We start from the raw sequence: 19,618 nt of genomic DNA on the forward strand, positions 1-19,618 counted from the left end.
CGCAATTGATGCTCCAACTTCTCCTCCGCGCGACAGTGCAGGGACGCCACGGAGGGATCGGGATCGTTCGCGGGTGTCGACGCGGCGCCCGAGACGACCCAACCGAATACCGTTTCCTGCGCGATGGGCTGGCCGGTTGTTCCGCGGCGCAGGCCGGGACCGATCACATCACCGTAACGATCGGCCCCGATTAAGAGATCTACTGGGAGATCTAAAGTCGAATCAGGGTCCGCTAAAACGAGGTCCTGCAGATGCGGGTAAACGCGAATATCGACGGTCATCTTGGGCGCGTACCCGGTTAGTCTCCGGAGGACGAACGCGGAAAGCGGCACAGGAGCGTTCCCGCGCCCAGTCAACCGTAAGACCAGGTCGACCCGCGAAGTCACGCGACCCACCGACGCGTCCCCCGCACCCGTCACGGTGATAGCCGGGGGCCGCTTCGGAATGCGGAGGGCCGGGACGAGGGATTCGGAGACGAAGGTCGCGTCCGATCCCTGGTCCAACAAGGCCCTCATCGGCCTTACCCTCCCCCCCCCCCCCCCCGTCACGTGTCTCTACCCATAATAGAGCGGTCGCGAGCAGTACGGCCCTCCTCCTGCTCCAGCGTGCGACGCAGGTGTGGACCGCAGACGATGCGGAGATGTTCGTCGCTGCCTCCCGCCCGGGTTCTACCGCGGAGGAACACGATGTCACGGGGTTTCCCGAACGGAGGCAGTTGAAGCAGCAACCGCGAAATCCCGGCGCAGGTTGAGCGCTATGCCCCTGAACGCAGGGCACCGGAACAGCGGGTGGTTGTCGCCGTACTTCCGGCAACGGCTCGCCGTCGTCGTCGCCATCGCGTGGGAGCGTACCGGTGGTGGAGGTCGGGCCGGCTTACGCTCCGCGGAGGTAGCCGAGGGCTCCGGAGCCATCCTGAGCTCCGCGAAGGACCCGGCCCGATGCTCCAGGAACTCGTCGAGACTGATGTACGTGGGTGGATCAACGGCGGCGCGGATTTCGTGGATCGACTTTGGATCGAGTTTTTCCACCGTTAGGTGGACCAGCAGGTCGTCCCAGTGGTCCACCGGCCGCCCCAAATTTCGCAGCTGGGCCAACGCCTCGTTAGTGCGACGACGCAGCAAGGCGAGACCGCTGCCGTCGCGATCGCGGGTGAGCGGCGCAAGGGCCAGGAAGCTTGACAGGAGCGCACTGACGACCAGCCGCTTCCGGGCATACCTCCTGACCAAGGCCGCCCACGCGATGCCAAAGTTCGCCGCTGTCACGGAGTAGTGAGCAATGTCGGACACTGCTTCCCCCTCTAAAGCACCCTTGAGTTACTGTAGTCGCTGGACGTCGTGAAGAGTCCGGTTCTTCACGACCAGCGACTCAAACTGATCCGAGAAGCTCGGCCACTCCGTGTAGCAGCCGGCGAACCTTGGCAATGGGAGTCGCGGTAGCTGCGCCACGGGCGCGCTACAGGACTCTGACACCCTAATCTGGCTCGCAGGAGTCAGCGGAGCAGAGCGGAGCAGAGCAGAGCAGAGCAGAGCAGAGTAGTTCCCGCAACGTTATAATATTCGTCCAGAATTTTCTCCTGTAGAGAAACAAAGATAGCTTCATTTAGATTCGTCGACACCGACAAGCATCTTGTGGCACTCGGTAAAAACTCGACGAACATGTCGCTGTTCCTCGCGCAGAACAGTATAAATACTAACAAAATAAACTAAATACGCGACGTCGGACAAATATCGGATAAATTGCTTCGCTTTCGTCATCCGCCGTCCCTCTTTTATCATCCACGTTTATCCTTTTCCATCGGTAAAATTGATGGGAAAACGTTGTTGTTTTCTTAACCCTTTGCGCTCGAAGCCGTTTCAACTGTAAACCTAAAATAATTGTTCCGTCTTACAGTGTTCCCATTTTACATGACAGGGTGCAAATCTAAACTTTCTTGATATAAGAATTATTTCGATGATACAAACATTCTAGCGGTGCCTCGGAGTGCACCACTCGAGGGTTAACTCGCAAAGGGTTAATACATACTTCCAATAACAGTTTTATCTCCGCATCTATGTTCCTCTTTGAATGTTGTTCCACTCGTTTACAAAAAGGTTTGTAAAGTTTATACCATTTTTCTCGCCGAGTCTTTGCCCGAACTGCGTCTCGAACGTGCTCGATAATTTTTCGCTCGCGTGCACACGATTCTCATGGTCGATACCAGAAGGGTTGAATTCGCTGGCGCGACGAGCGTTGCCAGTACACTCGTCTGATACTCCGGATAGCGACCTAACACATAAAGGATCCAGGACACGCTGGTGGCCGTGGTATCGTGACCGGCGAACATGAACGTGTTCACCTCGTTCCGAATGTCCTCATCGGTGAGGGCGTCGCCGTTCTGCGACAGATCTAACAGCAAGTCCAGCAAAGTCTGGTACTTGGTAACCCGTTCCTCCGCGTTTCTCTTCTCCTTCGCTTGCCACTGGCCCTTCCTCCCCGCGATGATCTGCGAACAAGATCATTGTACGTGACACACGTGGCCCTCGACGCCATTCACCCTTTATGCACCTCGTTCGGGTTAGACGGTGGGATGAGAATATTTACTTTGTCGACAAAGCCGTGAACGACGCGCAATGCGCGCTCGTGATTTTTGCCCCATCTCGTTAATTTGAAGATCGGATCGAAATACATCCAGACGTTTAGGAATCTTCTTTGGGAGATCGAGGCCAATCTGAGAAGACGACGGAATATTCATGTCGAAGTGTAACTTGCATATTTTTCGACTGAATGTATTTTATTCAAGTTTTTTAATTAGCTTCCCCTTGGCCAGGCTCGCGCAGAGTTACGATCGAATTGCTCGAGATATTTTAATGAATAAAGGTTACATCGCAATTCAATCGCGTTGTAATTCTGACACATCGTGATTCAATTACATTGTAATTCGATCGCATTGCAATTCAATTACATTGTCATTCGATCACATTGTAATCTGTGATTCGGATCTCTATTCAATTCGATTCAATTACAATGCAATTCGTAATTGCAATCGCAGCACAATTGCAAAATACTGGACAATTAAATTGCATGAATCGCAAATGACGATGCAACCGAATTGAAAATCGCGAATTAAAAAATAATAAATTAATAAGTAAGACTTCGAAAACATTGAGACATTAAAGTCGCGTTCGGTCCAGTATCGAAGAAGTTAATTGCGTTTTGAAAGATTTAATAATAATAATATTAGGTGAAATTATAATATATTCTTTGGAAGACGAGAAAATTTACTTACGTATCGACAGCCTGTACGTATTCGTTTTTTAAATCCGTTTGCGCGTTGATGTGGCATCTCTTGGAGCTATCTGTAAAAATAGTGTACGTGACCGTTAAATGCAATTACGCAATAATATATCTGTTGATAAATATGTAATTTTACATATAGCGCTGTCGCACGTGAACGTACGTAATTTTATATTTCCTATCTTCTAAATCATTTAATCCTTCGCGTTCTCGACCGGTGACTCGCCACTCAAAATTATATTAATATATTAATTGTTATTATAATAATCATAATAATTATAATAACAATATTATAATACTATGATCATATAATAATATAATACGTTCCAACATATTTTTAACGTTATAATAATCGCAATAATGATATAATAATATCTGAATAACGGTCCGAAAAAATGATTGCACAACGAAATATTTGATTTCGCGCGGAACGACGCAACAACAGGGTGACGTAACGGGGGTTAGTTTTTTATTGCGCGAATTGCGCGGCGTTTCGGTTTCGACTTGTTTCAAAGGAGAATAGTAACAGTTGTATTTTTTGTGCCGACTCGCGGTCGTCTGTATACTCTAATAAATCGGGACGCGGCTGTAATACGTCACGAGGATGTCGAAAACAATACGTCAAACTCTAAGTTAATTACGAGTCGCAATATTCATTTTCATACGCATCTATAAAACGCACTTAAATTATACAAAATGAAAATCCTACAAATCGGAGAAATTATTGAAACATTCATTCTGTATTATATTCACAGTTAAAATGTCTTCCGATATGAAACCGGTTGACATATTACTTGAAAAATGATTGCACAACGCAATGTTCGACTTCGCGTGGAACGACGCAGCAACAGGGTAGTGGGGATACAACGGGGTCTGTTTTCTCATTCCACGCGTACGCAAGCAAATTGCGCAGTGTTTCTGGTTTCGACCCGTTTTAAGGGAGAATAGTAACAGTTGTATTTTTTGTGCCGACTCGCGGTCGCCTGTATACCCTAATAAATCGGGGCGCGGCTGTAAATACGTCGCGAGGATTTCGAAAACGTAATACGGTAACGCGACGGGGAGAGATTAATTACGAGCCACCCTGTCGAACGGGTGGGGCGACGCGACCGCTAGTCCGACATTCGCGAAGTCATTTGCTCGGCAGCCTCAGTTCGCGAAGGGTGGGTCCGCGGACCGCGATCGCGTGCTCCGTCATTCCTCGAATCATTTGCTCGGCGATTTCGAATCGAAAGGGGTTGGTCCGCTATATTCCCGGTCACCTTATCCTCCAGCATTATCGGCGTTCGCTAAATTCTATTCTCCGGTTATTTCGTATCATCCGCTGAAATATTTAATTGGCACATCGGCTCGCCGGGATAATTGGCGCTTGATCGCGCTTCATCTCGCCCGAGGTCACGCTTAATTTCGCTTGAAATTGCGTTCGATCATCCGGCTTGAGATCGCGCCTGATCTCTCCGTTGAGATCGCGCTTGAGATCGCGCTCGCGGCCGCGATTTTCACGTCGCAGATTCGACGTTCTATTTATGTATTCGACCGTGGGCCTCGGTTACACCGTATTCGGGTGGGTTTTCGGCTGACCGTTGCATCATTTTCCTCGAAATCCAAGGAGGACAAAATCAATCGCGATAACAAAGACTGCTACGTGGTACGTCGCAGCTCTTTGCTTATTATTCTAATCCGTTTTCGCATTGCGATCGAATTTAACCGAATTTTGTATTGCTGTTGCAGATCTGAAGACGATGGCTGCTGCAAATGACTGCTGCAAATGGCTACTACAAATGACTGCTGAGATCGAGAGGCAACGTGTCGGGCTTCGTCGAGGAAGCAGGGTTGTTAGTATAATTTTCAATTATTTAAATTATTCAATTAAAATTGCATAATTATTTTGTGAACGATGACGGACGGTATTTTAATATGTCTCTGCTTTTCTTTTTGTTCCAGGACTCTAACGTAACGCTCTCCGCCCAACAAGTAGTGAGTGAATGTTCAGAGTTTTCCTTTTTTTTATTACGTAGATAACGTAGACAATTTTGACGAGTACAATGACCAAAGGATTGCCCTGCAATCCTTTGAGTGGTAATCAGTTTTCTAGGTAGGTAGGGTCTTTTCGCACATCGCGATTTCCTTCGATTGTTTCATATTGTAAATATTATTATCTCGAAGCTGCCGAAAAATTGATCTTTTGCATACGCGATTGTCATAATACGAATATTTGAAGAATTACGTTGGTGTAATTGCTGCACCAATGTATCAAATAATAACGTTGTTCCGTCTAATTACATTAGTGGTCACGTGCGAAAAGACGTTTCGCGGTAGGTAAATCAATATTTGATTAAAGTTTCCAAATAATGGAGTTTCTTAAATTAAATTGTTTGTAAATTTTGTGAATTTATTAAAAATGTTTCCTTCTGTCACTTCATATATATATTACATATCTATTCTCTTGCATGCTTCAATTAAATCTTGCTTCAATAAATTCAAACATCTTCTCAAACTAGTACAGTCATTTTTCAATAACTTGATTTAGCATCTTAGCCCGAGAAACTAATTACCCTTTTTAGTTAGGATTTTCAGTGATCCGAGGTTCCATGCTCGTTGCTCGAATCCTTCTCGGTTGGGTGCGAGCAACGGCGCATGGGACGGTATTAATAACAATTATAAACCGCGACTGACAATGACTAGCGCATCGTGCACGACATAATCTCCACTTGTATGGTGTGTTAGGCTTTAGTGGGTTTTGTGTCGGTTCTCTTTGAGATCAGAGCTAGCTTTAACCTTGAGCATATTCCATACGATCCGCGCCGTACAACGCGGATCTATGAAATATGTGTGCACAGAATGCTTATTTTCCATTCTCACCGGTAGAAATATATAATAATATAATATACAAATATAATAAATATAATATATATGAAAATATAATCGAAGTTATTAGTCTGTTAGAGTCTCGTCCGTGATACAAACTTCCCAATTGAAATTCGATGATATCGCAATGATCGCTACCATTGTCAGTCGATTTCAGTAACTAACATGTACCTTAGAATCGAATAAATGGGTCATGTTGGGGTGTCAGAGTGTGTCCCGGGACATGCTCCGCAGGCTAGCATCTCAGCGTATGTGTGAGAACCGTGGAGTGAATGTGTTGGTACGATTGCTTTGCCATATTTTTAAATATAGCGTTAGGCAGGATAGGTAACTTGCCTTATCGGTGTGTGTGTTTAAATGGTTAGGTAGGGCGATACCGGCTCCATTGCACCAACAGCATTGCACATAGCTGCGGAGCACGTGTAAGGTTCTAGGGACATCAGGCGAATCGCCGAAGAAAAGAAGAGGCCTAAAGAGGATGAAGAGGCCCCTCCGACAAACTGTCGAGGGGCCAACTGTCGTTACCACTTCGTCACTGTACTCGTACGTAGAAATATTAGTTGTAACAATAGTGTAGTAGTAGTATAGTAGTTTGAACATGGGCAGGCCTCGTCGCCCCAACGATCAGCGCAGACGGGCACGTCCGCGACTTGCGAATAGCGTTGCGAAACGATTACGCGTTGCTTGAATTCATTTTGAACAGAGACACGTAAATTAGCGTTGCGAATCAAATAATCGCGAGTTTCAATATAGCGTTGCGAACGAAACGAAACGATCGCAATTTCCTTTTATTTCTTGTGTGCATCGTAGCTTTAAAAATAGCGTTGCGAACGAAACGATCGCGTTTCTTTGCATTTCTTGTGCATCGTAGCTTTAAAGATAGCGTTGCGAATACGATCTCGCGTTGTGATCTGATCTGTTTTCAAGATTTTTGCAATTCCGCTCCCATTCGGAGAGACCGCTTCATTCCGCTTGCTGGAACAACCGTCCCGGATGAAGAGGCGCATCCGTCCTGGCGTTACGACGTCCAGGCGGGTGGGTGGTGCGTAGCGTAGGAATCCGGGGTGGATTCCAAGGATCTGGGGACAGACCCTGTCGCTAGGCTATCTCGAAATAATAGCGTCGCGATGATACCTCCACGCGTTGTCTTAGCGTCGCGATCATATTTGCCAACGCGTTGCTTTTTAGCGTTGCGAAACAAATGCCGCGCTGCGAGTAGCCGTTCCAAGGATCGCAGCTTCATCATCATTATCATCATCATCATCGTCGTCGTCTCGCAATCGTTGATCCCCCTTTTAGAGTTGCGTGAATATAAATGAAAGTGCACGGGAGAGTTTTCAATTTCCGAATCGAGCTAATTAACATCGAAATCAAGAATGCACTGCTCGCGTTGCTGTTGACAGATAATATTTAACTTACTATTTAACTAAGATACTATTTAACGAAATTTTATAGACTAGCGTTGCGAAAATTGCGCGTTTCTTTCCACCCCTTTCGCTTCGATTTCCTCTCTGCACGCGAGATATAATCGTAATTCGCCTGTTCGGGTTGTTCTCGCGAGACACCGGAAGATCGGTACAGGGAGCACGAATGTTTTATTCCTTCCCTTTTCTTTTTTGTGGGGGGGAGGAGTGCGAACACGTGGTGCATACGCCCACCGGACCATTGCGTAGAACAGAAACTCGTTGTTGCATTCCAAGATCAACAAGTTGCAGCAATTGGCGCGACATCGCGACACGCGTTGCTCCGTCCAAGTTTTCGCGGTGCGATACAACGCGCAACCCTTTGTGTGCGTGTCCTCGGTCGTACGAAAGTGTCGACGTAAAAAAAAGACGCATTGAGTTGTGTCACCTATGTCGGCACGCACGACGATACCGTTGCAACCGTTGCATTAGCATCTAATGCAGAGGGTGCCGTGGTATCGAAGCGCCTTGCGTTTCGAGGAGTAAATCGTGTGTAGATTTCTTTTGGACGTAGCGACGCGTGTCTTTGCCAATCGATGGTGCGTGAGCGTAAAATGCTGGGAACGTAACAACGCGTTTCAGGGCATGTCATACTTTTCGAAAAAAACGCAGTGGTTCGATCGCGTTGTAGCAGTAAATTTTGCGAGAATTTTTTTATCATGCAACCTGTTTCGTGTCTTGTCGTTTTCGAAAGAAGGGACAAGGTATCGAAACAGGTGTAGATCGATGGAGGGAATGAGGGGTTCGTTGCGACTTGCAAAATCGATTTTCCGGTGTGAAGTTGATTATTCGGATGATAGAGTTGCGATGAATTTGTGAGATGCGAAGTTAGAATGGAATTACGATTGTATTGAGTGTGCAGGGAGGATGATACATTGCAAACGAATTAAATAGTTCGCGTCGCGTTTGCATTTAGAGTCTCGTCGCGTTGCGTTTGCATTTAGCGTTGCGCGGTAAAAAATTATAGTGCACGGGAGCTTTCCATTTTTTGAGTTCAATAAGTTAGCGTTGCGACGAAGAATGCACTGAAATCGCGTTTGCTTTCGGACAGCAATGTCTATAACCTGAAAATAGCGTTGCGCGAATATGGTCACGCGTTTGTTTGAAATATGCGTGTCCAGAATTATGGTACTTGCAGGAAATGAGACGGGTTACCGAGGTCATTTGAAGTAGTCTTTTTCCTTGACGAAAATGCAGTCCGCGGCTTCGTTTGCGAGTTATTAGCGAAAAACAGCGACCAATGAGAGGCGAGAGATCGTCTGGCGCGAGGCGGCCGTGACAATTAGTGGACAGGGCCCAGTTCTGCTGATTGGCTCGGTCTCCTAGCGTTAGGCGAGCTTCTCGTCTCTCATTGGTCAGTGTTCCTCGTTAGTAACTCGTGGACAAAGTTTGCTCAAAGATTTACAAAGTAGATCGATATAGTAATTAATTGATTTTAGTTTAAAGTAATTCATTTACGAATTAATTACTCGGAGACCGCGAATTGCATTTTCGCTAACGAAAAAAGTTGCTTCGAATAATCGAGAGAAACTCTCGTTTCTCGGAAGTATCATCATTTCGGGACACCCTGCATATCGAGTGGACTACCATTATTAAATATATTTCTTATTTTATATAATATTATATTTATTAAATATATTTCTTATTTTTTTTTAGATTTTTCCTCATAATGATGATAAATTCTTGATGATAAATAGATAAATACCGTAGGGAAATCAATCACCGAACAGTGATTGATTAACAGGGAGTAGCGTCCCTAAGGTACCCGAATCGCTTGGGGTTTTGGGGGGTTGGAGGGTTGGAGGGTTGGGTGGTTGGGCGGTTGGGGGGTTGGGGGGTTGGGGGGTTTCAGGTTTTCGTCGCTGGACATCACTAGACTGCGGATTTTTTCTATTTCGGCAAAAGTCGGTGATCTATATTATAATTTCAACTTTTCTACAAAATTATTCGTGAAATAACAAAAATTTCCATTTGGCAACAACAACTCTTACAATCGATGTATTTTCCTTGATTTTGCATTGAAAAAATCCGCAGTCTGGACATCATCATACGAAGACATCTCGTCCGCCGATGGATGCGTAATTTCGATAAGTTATTAACCCTTTCATGGGCACAATACGAATTTTCAAGATGACAGCGTCTATGCGCGCGCTAAAAGTGGGTGGGAAGCGTAGTTCTCGGTGCCTGTGAAAGGGTTAAGACTTAAGACAGTAGAGACTTCTTTATCGGAACATTTATTTTTATAATACTTTATTAGATAATTTAAGATAGAGAGATAGATATTGCAAAAATAAACCGTCGGATTAAAGAGTCTCTACTGCGTAGGTGTCACGCGTGTCTCGAATTATTGCGGCTAGATTCGCTTCTTTCGCAATAATTCGTTGACTATGTGATTAGTTATTAAGGCGTTAATTATTAAGGCGTTAGTTATTAAGGTGTTAATTAATAAGGGGCCACTTATTAAGGGGCTAGTTATTAAGGGGGTAGGTTATTTGTAATACCGCTTCGCTCTCATGGACGTGTTATGTCGCTTGCATCGACACTGCACGTGTAAGGTGCTTCCAGAACGACTAAACATGCGCTTCTGGTTTTGCTCCATCTATGGTCATTTAGCATGCCTTTCTATGTTTGGTCAAAGGAAAACCAAACTTTTTCGAATTAAAGTTCTCTCGAATCGAAGCATGTTTACTCGTCTGCAGTACCGCACGAACGGTATTGCATCGCGAGATAACACGTATGTGGCACCGAAACGGTAAAACAAAACTTCTGTTAAGAAAGAAAGCCATAACGAGAGCCATAACTAGAGCCATAACTAGAGAGAGAAATTCCGGCTTCGTTCTGACTTTTTTTCTGATCTCCACTCGCAGCAACCTCCACGTGGTGAGATCCGGGCAATCGATGTAATTTTCAATTCTCAGTTTTCAATTTTTAATCTTCAATTTTCAATTCTCAATTTTCAATAATTTGTAATTCGAAAGGATCAGACCGTAACAGATTGAAAATTGAAAATTACATCGAGCTAATGGCTGCGAGATACATTTTTCAAATACGTCGATAACTATATAAATAAGTATATATAGATATAAATATAATAGTAAATATAAATAATATATAATTAAATTGCTGTTCAATTTATATTTTCCAGTTTCGTGAGTTTCGTGGTTCGAATATATGTATATATATGCGCCGAATCAATTTATTGTTACAAAATCGTGAAACGTCGCGTCTTAATGCAAACGTAGTATACAGAATGCATACTCGGTTCTCGCTAAGAAGCTTAAATATCTCTGGAACATCGCATAATTTTTATTAATCGATGTTCGAGTCGATATATCGTGGGAGAGCTGTTGTCAAAAAGATCGAAACACAGTGAACTGTCAAACGAGAAAAAATACTTCCCAAAATCGTCAAGTAGATGTGAAAATATTTTTTAGTATCAATATAATATTAAATAGTCGATGATAATTTTCGAAGCATTTGTATCTCAACGAAGCCGATCGATTGAATATGATTTCGAAGACAACAGATTTAACGATCACCAAACGTCGCGATGATATATTTCTGGAACCCAGCCACATATAAAATAACATATACACATTAATTAATAATCAGCTTTTCCGGTATTTTACGTTGATCCATCGGAAACCGGATGAATATTTTTGATTTTTTAGCTACGGTTACTTTTAATTTCGGTTCTTTTTTTAACTGTTATATATTACATTAATTAATTTTTGTTTATTATAGAATTAGAATATATTAGATTACTATATATATTAGAATGAACGAACGATAATGCAGAATTTTCTTTTATTTTAATAGATTAATTTCTTATTCAATATTCTATACAGCGTGTCCATAATTATGTTAACCCCCGGAAAGGGATGATTCCCGAACTATCAAAAATTGATCGACACATTCCTGAATCTCTTTCGTGTATTATCGAAACTCTTCTCTTTTTGTTTTTATTATTATTATTATCATTAACTATCGGAATCTGATTTGCAATTTCGTCGATTAGGTGAAAATATCGGCACTCCTGTACGAAATAACCGATCGTACCAAACAATTGGCTGAACCGCGTGCTCGGTTGGATAGCGACAAGAAATTTCAAAGTCGTGCGACCGCGACGAGCATTCCGAAAGCTTCGGCACGCATAATCGAGCTTTCGAAACCACGGCAGCCGTATCAACACCCTTCCAAGCCTATCGGTTACGTTTCACGCGGTGCTCTACACGCGTTTCAACGGTGGCGATAGTTGAGCCTGGGATCCATATGCGCACTAAAAGTGGGCGCTAAGCTTAGTTCATAGTGCCTACGAAAGGGTTAAATGATTCGAAGTAACACCTTCCCTTGGCGAAAATGCCTTTTATTTTTGCCGTTCGCTGAAAAGGTAGAGAGACCCTTCTGTCAATTATGATAGGAGTATTTTTGCTAATTATGGTAGAAACATTTTTGCCAATTGCGAAGAGAATACTATAATTGAAATTCGAAGGATGCGTATTAGTTCTCGCTCCACGGTGGCATGTGTTTCAGTCATTTCAAAAATTTGCGTCCGTAGTCAGATGATTTTTAGGAAAAAACATTTTCTTTTGTAGCCACGCAACGTATAATTGAGTTGTCGAGACCGTAAAGGAAGCGAAGGGCAAAGGGCAAGAGAACGAAAAAGGTGTATGGTAGCAAATCATGGTAATTATTACTTCGATATTGGTATAAATTCTCCGAAATAACTGTTGCAATTTTAGTAGGAACTTGTGGTACAAAATATCAGATGCAACGGTAACCTTGTGAGATTGGTTTTTTTTATTTAATGTTAATGCAAATTATTCGAGAAAATATTCCTCATAGAATTCGTAAACACGCGAGCGAGCTAATAATAAATTTGTTCGGACAACTTGTTTTCCAACTTATTAAATTACTAATCTTCTTTTTCAAAAACAATGCCGCGTCTCTTGCAGCTATTTTGCAAAACACTCGAAGAAGAAGCAAGCTCACGAACATAGAAAATACGAGCGGAGAATGAAAAGAAAAAAGCTGAGGAGAGGAGGAAAACAATGTCCACCGAGGACGTCGGATTCCGATAGAACTATCATCGCGGTAGATTTAAAGTCCAAAAATAAGTAAACAAAAATTATTGTAGTATCACTTCGTAAGATTAGCATAATCTTCTCGATATCTATTCATGAAGAAGAATTAATTTAAAAATTAATCTAAATGTCTCGGCACTACTCTCGTGATCGGAGCAATGACCTTTTTCGTATTAAAAAAATCACCAAATCGATAGCAAATAGAATTGGACTAATTGTAATTTCAGATTTTCTTGCTCTTTTGTCTAGTTTCGTGTTCACTTACCGCATATTATGTCCAACGTAGCTCGTTTCACGTACGGAGAAATATCGAAAGAAGATTTGCCGACTTCTTTCCTTAGACAGGATATCAATATTCCAGCTTCTCTGATCGCTGTCTAGAAGTACACCTCTAAAAGATCAATGTGAAACGTTGGTGTTAACAACTTCCTCCGTGAATGCCATTTTTCACCTGGAACAGAATCGTTATACTCTTTTTTATTCTTCTTTTATTTTTTGATATGATAGGACTTGTTCATTCTGGAAACTGATTTTTAATTTGATCGAATTAGTAGACATTTTTCGACAGAAATGCGATTGGATGATAGGATATGAAGAAATTGATTTAATTGATTTACGGAATGAATCGCGAATGCCTGTTAAATTCGGTCTTTCTTCTAATTTAGTTCGATTGGAGAGTGATGAATTTTTTTAGAGAAAAAGAGAATTTTAGAGTTTTGAGAGAAAAAGAATTTTAGACTTTCGAGAACTGTAAACTTGCGATAAAGATAAAGAAATTGTACGTTCCATAGATTCATACCGATTTAATCTAATAAGAATTAGCATTTCTAAACTTTCAAATTATTTAAAGAAAAAAAAACAACTGAATTCGCAACAAAAAATTGTGAGAAGAATTGTGGGATCAAACGCCAAGGGAATCGGTTACATTGAACGCAAAAGGTAGTGATAACGACAACGTAATTATCGTTCCAAGTAATTGGTATTCAGGAAGCTAATTTAATACGTTTCTTCTGCGAATGCAGCGACGAATAGATGAGCACGACTGGTGTTTAACATCGTTCGCTTTTATTGACTAACGTAGCTAAAATTAATTCGACTGTCTATATGCGGAAACCTGCATAGACATCCATTATGTAAGTTATCGTAGATAATGTACACAATTTGAAATGAATACACGACGCACGGGATGTCAAGGAATGTCGAAACATTAGCGGAATATTTCAATGATTCAACTGATGGTAATCGTTGCAACGACTATTTACTAGCCTCGTGTCTGCGACGAAAAGATTCGAGTGTTCGAAAAGTGAACAACACCGATCCGATATCTGTACATTCATTATATCGTGCTCGATCTACCTGGAAACATGTTTCTACATTCTACTGATCGAAGTAGATCATCTACACAACTGATATGCATTTTAAGGTATCAATTTTTCTATTCAATTCTTTCTATTCAATTCTTTCTATTCAATGCTTTCTATTCAATTCTTTCTATTCAATTCTTTCTATTCAATTCTTTCTATTCAATTCTTTCTATTCAATTCTCTCTATTCAATTCTCCCTACTCAATTCTCTCTATTCAATTCTCTCTCTTCAATTCTCTCTATTCAATTCTCTTTATTCAATTCTCTTTATTCAATTATTCTATTTCATAATTATTCTATTCAATTTTTGTATTCAATTCTTATTCGAATTCTTCTCATTCGATTTCTTCTTATTTGAATTCTTCTTATTCTATTTTTGTATTCCATTCTTATATTTAATTCTTATATTCAATTCTTATATTCAATTCTTATATTCAATTCTTATATTCAATTCTTATATTCAATTCTTATATTCAATTCTTATATTCAATTTATGTATTCAATTTTTGTATTAAATCTTTTCATTCAAAAATAAACAAAATAAAATAATGAGAAAATGATCAAAATAAAATAATGAGAAAATGATCAAAATAAAATAATGAGAAAATGATCAAAATAAAATAATGAGAAAATGATGAAAATAAAATAATGAGAAAATGAATAAAATAAAAGTATGAGTAAATGAACAAAATGCAAAATGCTTACCAGTGCTAGTTAACAAGCCGGAGCCAAGCTATGGCTGCAGATATTCGTATTCCAGATTTTTGTCACTGTGAACGCTGCTGCTCAATAATGGCTGAACCGCTTCAGCTTTATAGAGAAATATAAAGGGCCTCATGCATGTGTGTGTGTGTGCCTACTCAAATTAAGTACATATCTCCCAACTCTTTTCCCCAGTTGATCATCTTCTTGAAGGCTTCTGTAACAGATCAGTTAGCGTTAGGAAGATCTGTAATACTGACTTGTGTTGTTTGTTCTTTGCATTGTCAGCGAGAAAAATCAATTAAACAGATCTCTCCGTGTGAAAGCGACTAAGCGACTACTAGAGTAGTAATATTTACATAAATACTTTTAACAAGATTTTACGTTAATTATATTGCACTGTTTTTCTTCTGTATTGTTTTCGTTGAGTTTTGTTTTATCGTTTAGCGTTATCTTTTTATTTTTAAATTAGAAAAAGATGCAGATTCGTATTGTATTTGTTATCTTCGTTCTATTAATAGCTGGTTCGTTGCCGCGAGTTTCATTAGTCTGTGTCGCGCAGTGAAAATTTCACTGTTGAGAACGGAATTTCGCGCTGTTCGAAAGAATCTCTTCGATATCATCCTGTGCTATTCGACCAATAACGATCGTTGACCCGAGCCAGCGTGCAGAAATAGATCTTTGCCAGTTCTATTCAAGGTCATTTATAATTATACCATACCTCCAATATATTATATTGTAACGCGTGTTGTGTTCGGGGTACAACGGATGGACACAGTTTGAAATTGCACTGGACTTTATTCGGAGATGTATATATTATAAATGACGCGCGTGCGGATGGTTACAAGATGAGGCGCGGCGGAATAGTTAAACGTGAAGTAGCTCGGCGAAATGTTTAGACGAGATGAAGAACGCAGTTTCTTGCCTCTGTTATTTATATTATGTCCCCCAAAAAGGCGTAGCCTTTTTGGGAGACTCGCTGTCTTCTTTTCCCCCGTTTAGTTTAGCGGGGGAGGCAGCCATCGTCAAACCCTCGCTGTAGGGGCGCGCTGGCCGTTCGGCCGGGTAGCGGTACGCGGCCGGCGACTTTCTCTGCGACTAGGCCTGCAGTACATGTGGCAGTGATAAAAAATAAAGAGACAAAGGAATTTCCGGTTCTTGCAAACGTCAAGGACGTTTTCTATCTGTCGAACCCTTTAACCGCTACAATATTATAAATTTGATTTACAATATAGCAGATTTCTCATAAAAATTTAACTTTTTCTTCGACTTCGTTTTTATTAGGAAAAATTTAATTGGAAATTCTAAATTATTATAGAAATTATAATCGAAATTTAGATTGTTAAATCGAAACCGGTATATTTTAGTCACATTGGCACGATCCTTTTTAAAATGTGAAGAAAGAAAAATTTGCGTCTAGATTGAAAAAAAATAGCGATCGCTTTTTAAACGGCGTTGTTTCAACGAACAACTTTTATCCAGGGGTTGTGTTCGTATGAAAAATCTCATAGAATTCCATGCAATTATACGGTACAGTAGCGTTATTCAGGACGCAGGCGACATCGACCTGCTTCTTCTTTCGTCCCGTTTCGTCTCGTGAGAGGCTCTCTCGCGATTATCTTCAGCATTCAATAAACACTCGAGGTGGACAAATCTTTTTTCTCCTGTTTTCTCCATCGTACACTCGGCCGCGCGATATTCCCTTGCTTCTCTCATATTTAGAGCAGGCTACTTATTTCCGAACTACATACGCGCGCTTTATCTTTTCTGATTAACGTCCGATTTGTTCGCCGACCTTATTAACGGTCTCGTGATAAACCAGTGCGTTTCGTTTCGTTTCGTTTCCAAAAGGACTTTGACTTCTCTCACTCGACGAGATCATTAATTAGCTGTGATCCCTTATGATCTTCTTCGTAAAATGCAATTCACCAAAACATCGTCTCTTCTTCCATGCAAACGAGTCGCCTTAGATCCGATACAGTTCCTCTTTTTTTAGTCGTTTTGCTTCATCTCGAATTATAGTCCGATCGGTGCAACCGATTCAATTGCCTCGGACGTTTTACCGTCGATTTTATTGCCGATTTTATTACCGAGGCGAATTTCTTTTATTCGAACGGAGATCGCAAAATATTGTTAAAAAATCGAGTGGAAGTTCTGAAATATTCTAACGAAGATTCTAAAAAATTTTAATGGATGTTCTAAAAAATTCTAGTAAAGATTCCAAATAATTCTAATAAAGATCCCAATCAATTCTAATAAAGATCCCAAACAATTCTAATAAAGATCCCAAACAATTCTAATAAAGATTCCAAATAATTTTAATAAAGATTCCAAATAATTTTAATAAAGATTCCAAATAATTCTAATAAAGATTCCAAATAATTCTAATAAAGATTCCAAACAATTCTAATAAAGATCTCAAAAAATTCTAATAAAGATCCCAAAAAATTCTAATAAAGATCCCAAAAAATTCTATTAAAGATTCCAGAAGATTCTAACAATTCGAATAAATATTCTAGAAACTTCAAATAAAAATAACGATGCTTCCCAAAATTAATTAAGACAGTTCGTCATATAACTATTCGGTTTTGCATTCCTAAGAGTTTTCAAAATGTATGCGCCGTTCCATCGTGTTTTACTCGACTTTTCGTTTCTATTATTAGCTTCGATTTAGCAAACGAGAGAGAGAGAGAGAGAGAGAGAGAGAGAGAGAGAGACAGAGATTCTTCCATTATTCCCCGGCTTGTGCCGCAATAAACCACAAAAATGAGGCTATTTAATTTTTAACAAGATAAAGCACGTCTCGCTATCGCGTCTTTTTCAATGCACAAGTTTTCCTCAAATACTCGAGATATTTAAACTCTCTCGAGAAAACTAACTCGCCAATCTCCCGACATATTGCTATCGCAACTTTCTCTCAGCGTTGCTCGTTAATTAATTGAAGCTGCTCACACTTGTTCATTGTGAATGTCGGTACACCTCCTCGCTCGATTAGCGCGTTTCTCCGCTTTCCGATCCCCCCGGGGTTATCAATCGAATCGTGTCAAATTGAAAATAAAACTACACGAACGGGTAGCCGACGATATATTTCACTCACTCCAGATGATACATACATCGTGTACCAGATATTTCACGCGTCCGTGACACATTTCTCTGCACTTTTTCTATACGTCCACGGTGCGTTGTTCTTTCTTTTTATACGTGCAACAAATACTGTGCGAAACATTACATAAATTGTACTTTGCGATCTCTCTCGCATTACTGTGTTCACCGTTGTCGGCCACTAACATTCGTATAATACAATTCGGTGAGAATTCTTCTTTTCGAATTAGATGATTCCAGCTTCGCGTTGCCATAATTTTCTGTTATTGCGGCAGGGAAAATATCGAACTCTCTAAAAGAGATTTTCGGAAAAATTGCAAATATATTTTCTTCAATTCATTCGAATTATTCGTAAAAAAGAATTACATTTCTATTTAACCTACACCTTGTAGAATTTATAAATTATTTTGCACAAAGATCCGCAGACTAGTTAAGATCGATTATTTAATTTGGAATTTACCGATCCTTCGAATCGATAATCGCTATGTGTAATAGAGATCATTTCTCGGATGTTTATGGCAAAATTTGAAACAAATTTAATATAGTACATAAACTAAAAGTACTTTAAAATGTTCATTTTGTGCGTGTGTGTTAATCTATTAAAAGATGATCAAAGGAAAAATCAAGCGTAGTTAGTTTCTATATTATTCCTTGCTTTGGGTGCAGAACATTTTCATTTTGCATAAAAATCCGCGGTCGTTCTTTTAATAACGGTAAGTTAAAAAAAGACTCTTCTTCCAAGCAATATCAAAGTTAAAAAAGATCATTTTCTTTTTTTGCAAGTAACAGCAAAATTAAGAAACGCCATTTTTTCCCAAGTAACAGCAAAATTTAAAAAAAACACTTAATTATTCAAAGTGTGTCGATTTACACGTTCGCCGAGCATAATGTCGTACTATAAACACCGTGGGTATAGGGTAATGATAGTAGCAACTGTCTACTCACGCTCCGGACTGCAGCACAGCTCGTAAGCATTCCCGATGATTGGAAACGCGGCCGGAGGGTACGGCACTTTCCTAAGGGCGTAGAGAAACTTGCCGTGTCGCACAGCTAGGAAAAGCATGATGGTGAATAGGCACATCGACAGGGTCAACGTAACCCAAGAGGCTCCCATGGTGAAACTCGCTGGCGGCATCTCGAATGCGTTTTCTCTCATAGAAAGATTGAACGTCCAGTTGTTCGCATATTTCTGAAATTCCAATGGCCTTCGCGACGCTTCGCCGGTCAGCTAGCTCGCTCGCGCTGTAAGCGGATCGCTTCACACTGCTCCGTTCTTCTAGGAGGAACCGCGCGCTGCTCAGATCCCCCGTGGAGAGGGTGAGTCAACCCCTGGTGATTCAATCTACTAATTAGGAGCCGCTACGGCGGCGGCGGCGGCGACGGTCGCGACACTTGTTGCTTGGAGGTGGTCGGAAAATAGTACAAACTGCTTAAAAATGGCACAAACTGCTTAAAAATGATACAGACTCCTTCAAAATGGTACAAACAGCTTCAAAATGGTACAAACTCCTTCAAAATGGCACAAACTGCTTCAAAATGGCACAAACTGCTTCAAAATGGTACAAATTCCTCCAAAATGGTACAAACTCCTTCAAAATGGCACAAACTGCTTCAAAATGGTACAAACTCCTCCAAAATGTTACAAACTCGTCGAAGCTCGTTCAAATGGACAAACTTTTTAAAACGGTCGAAACGGATAATCCCTTCGAAACTGGTGAAAACGGACAAACTCTTCGAGACTGGTCGGAACGGACAAATACGT

General features: G+C 41.1%; 1 protein-coding gene across 1 annotated transcript; it reads right to left on the bottom strand.

Moving 5' to 3' along the window:
• Positions 1-1,225: 1,225 nt before the first annotated feature.
• Positions 1,226-19,278, bottom strand: LOC143260684 (cytochrome P450 4C1-like). The gene is given in 7 exon segments (XM_076527002.1): positions 1,226-1,593; positions 2,266-2,482; positions 2,581-2,707; positions 3,266-3,335; positions 12,954-13,139; positions 14,758-14,971; positions 18,802-19,278. Coding segments are annotated over 6 exon segments (837 nt in total). The 5' UTR covers positions 14,891-14,971; positions 18,802-19,278; the 3' UTR covers positions 1,226-1,489.
• Between the last annotated feature and the right edge of the window lie 340 nt (positions 19,279-19,618).

Source organism: Megalopta genalis, chromosome 16, assembly GCF_051020955.1.
Source record: "Megalopta genalis isolate 19385.01 chromosome 16, iyMegGena1_principal, whole genome shotgun sequence".
NCBI classification, from domain to species: Eukaryota; Metazoa; Arthropoda; class Insecta; order Hymenoptera; family Halictidae; genus Megalopta; species Megalopta genalis.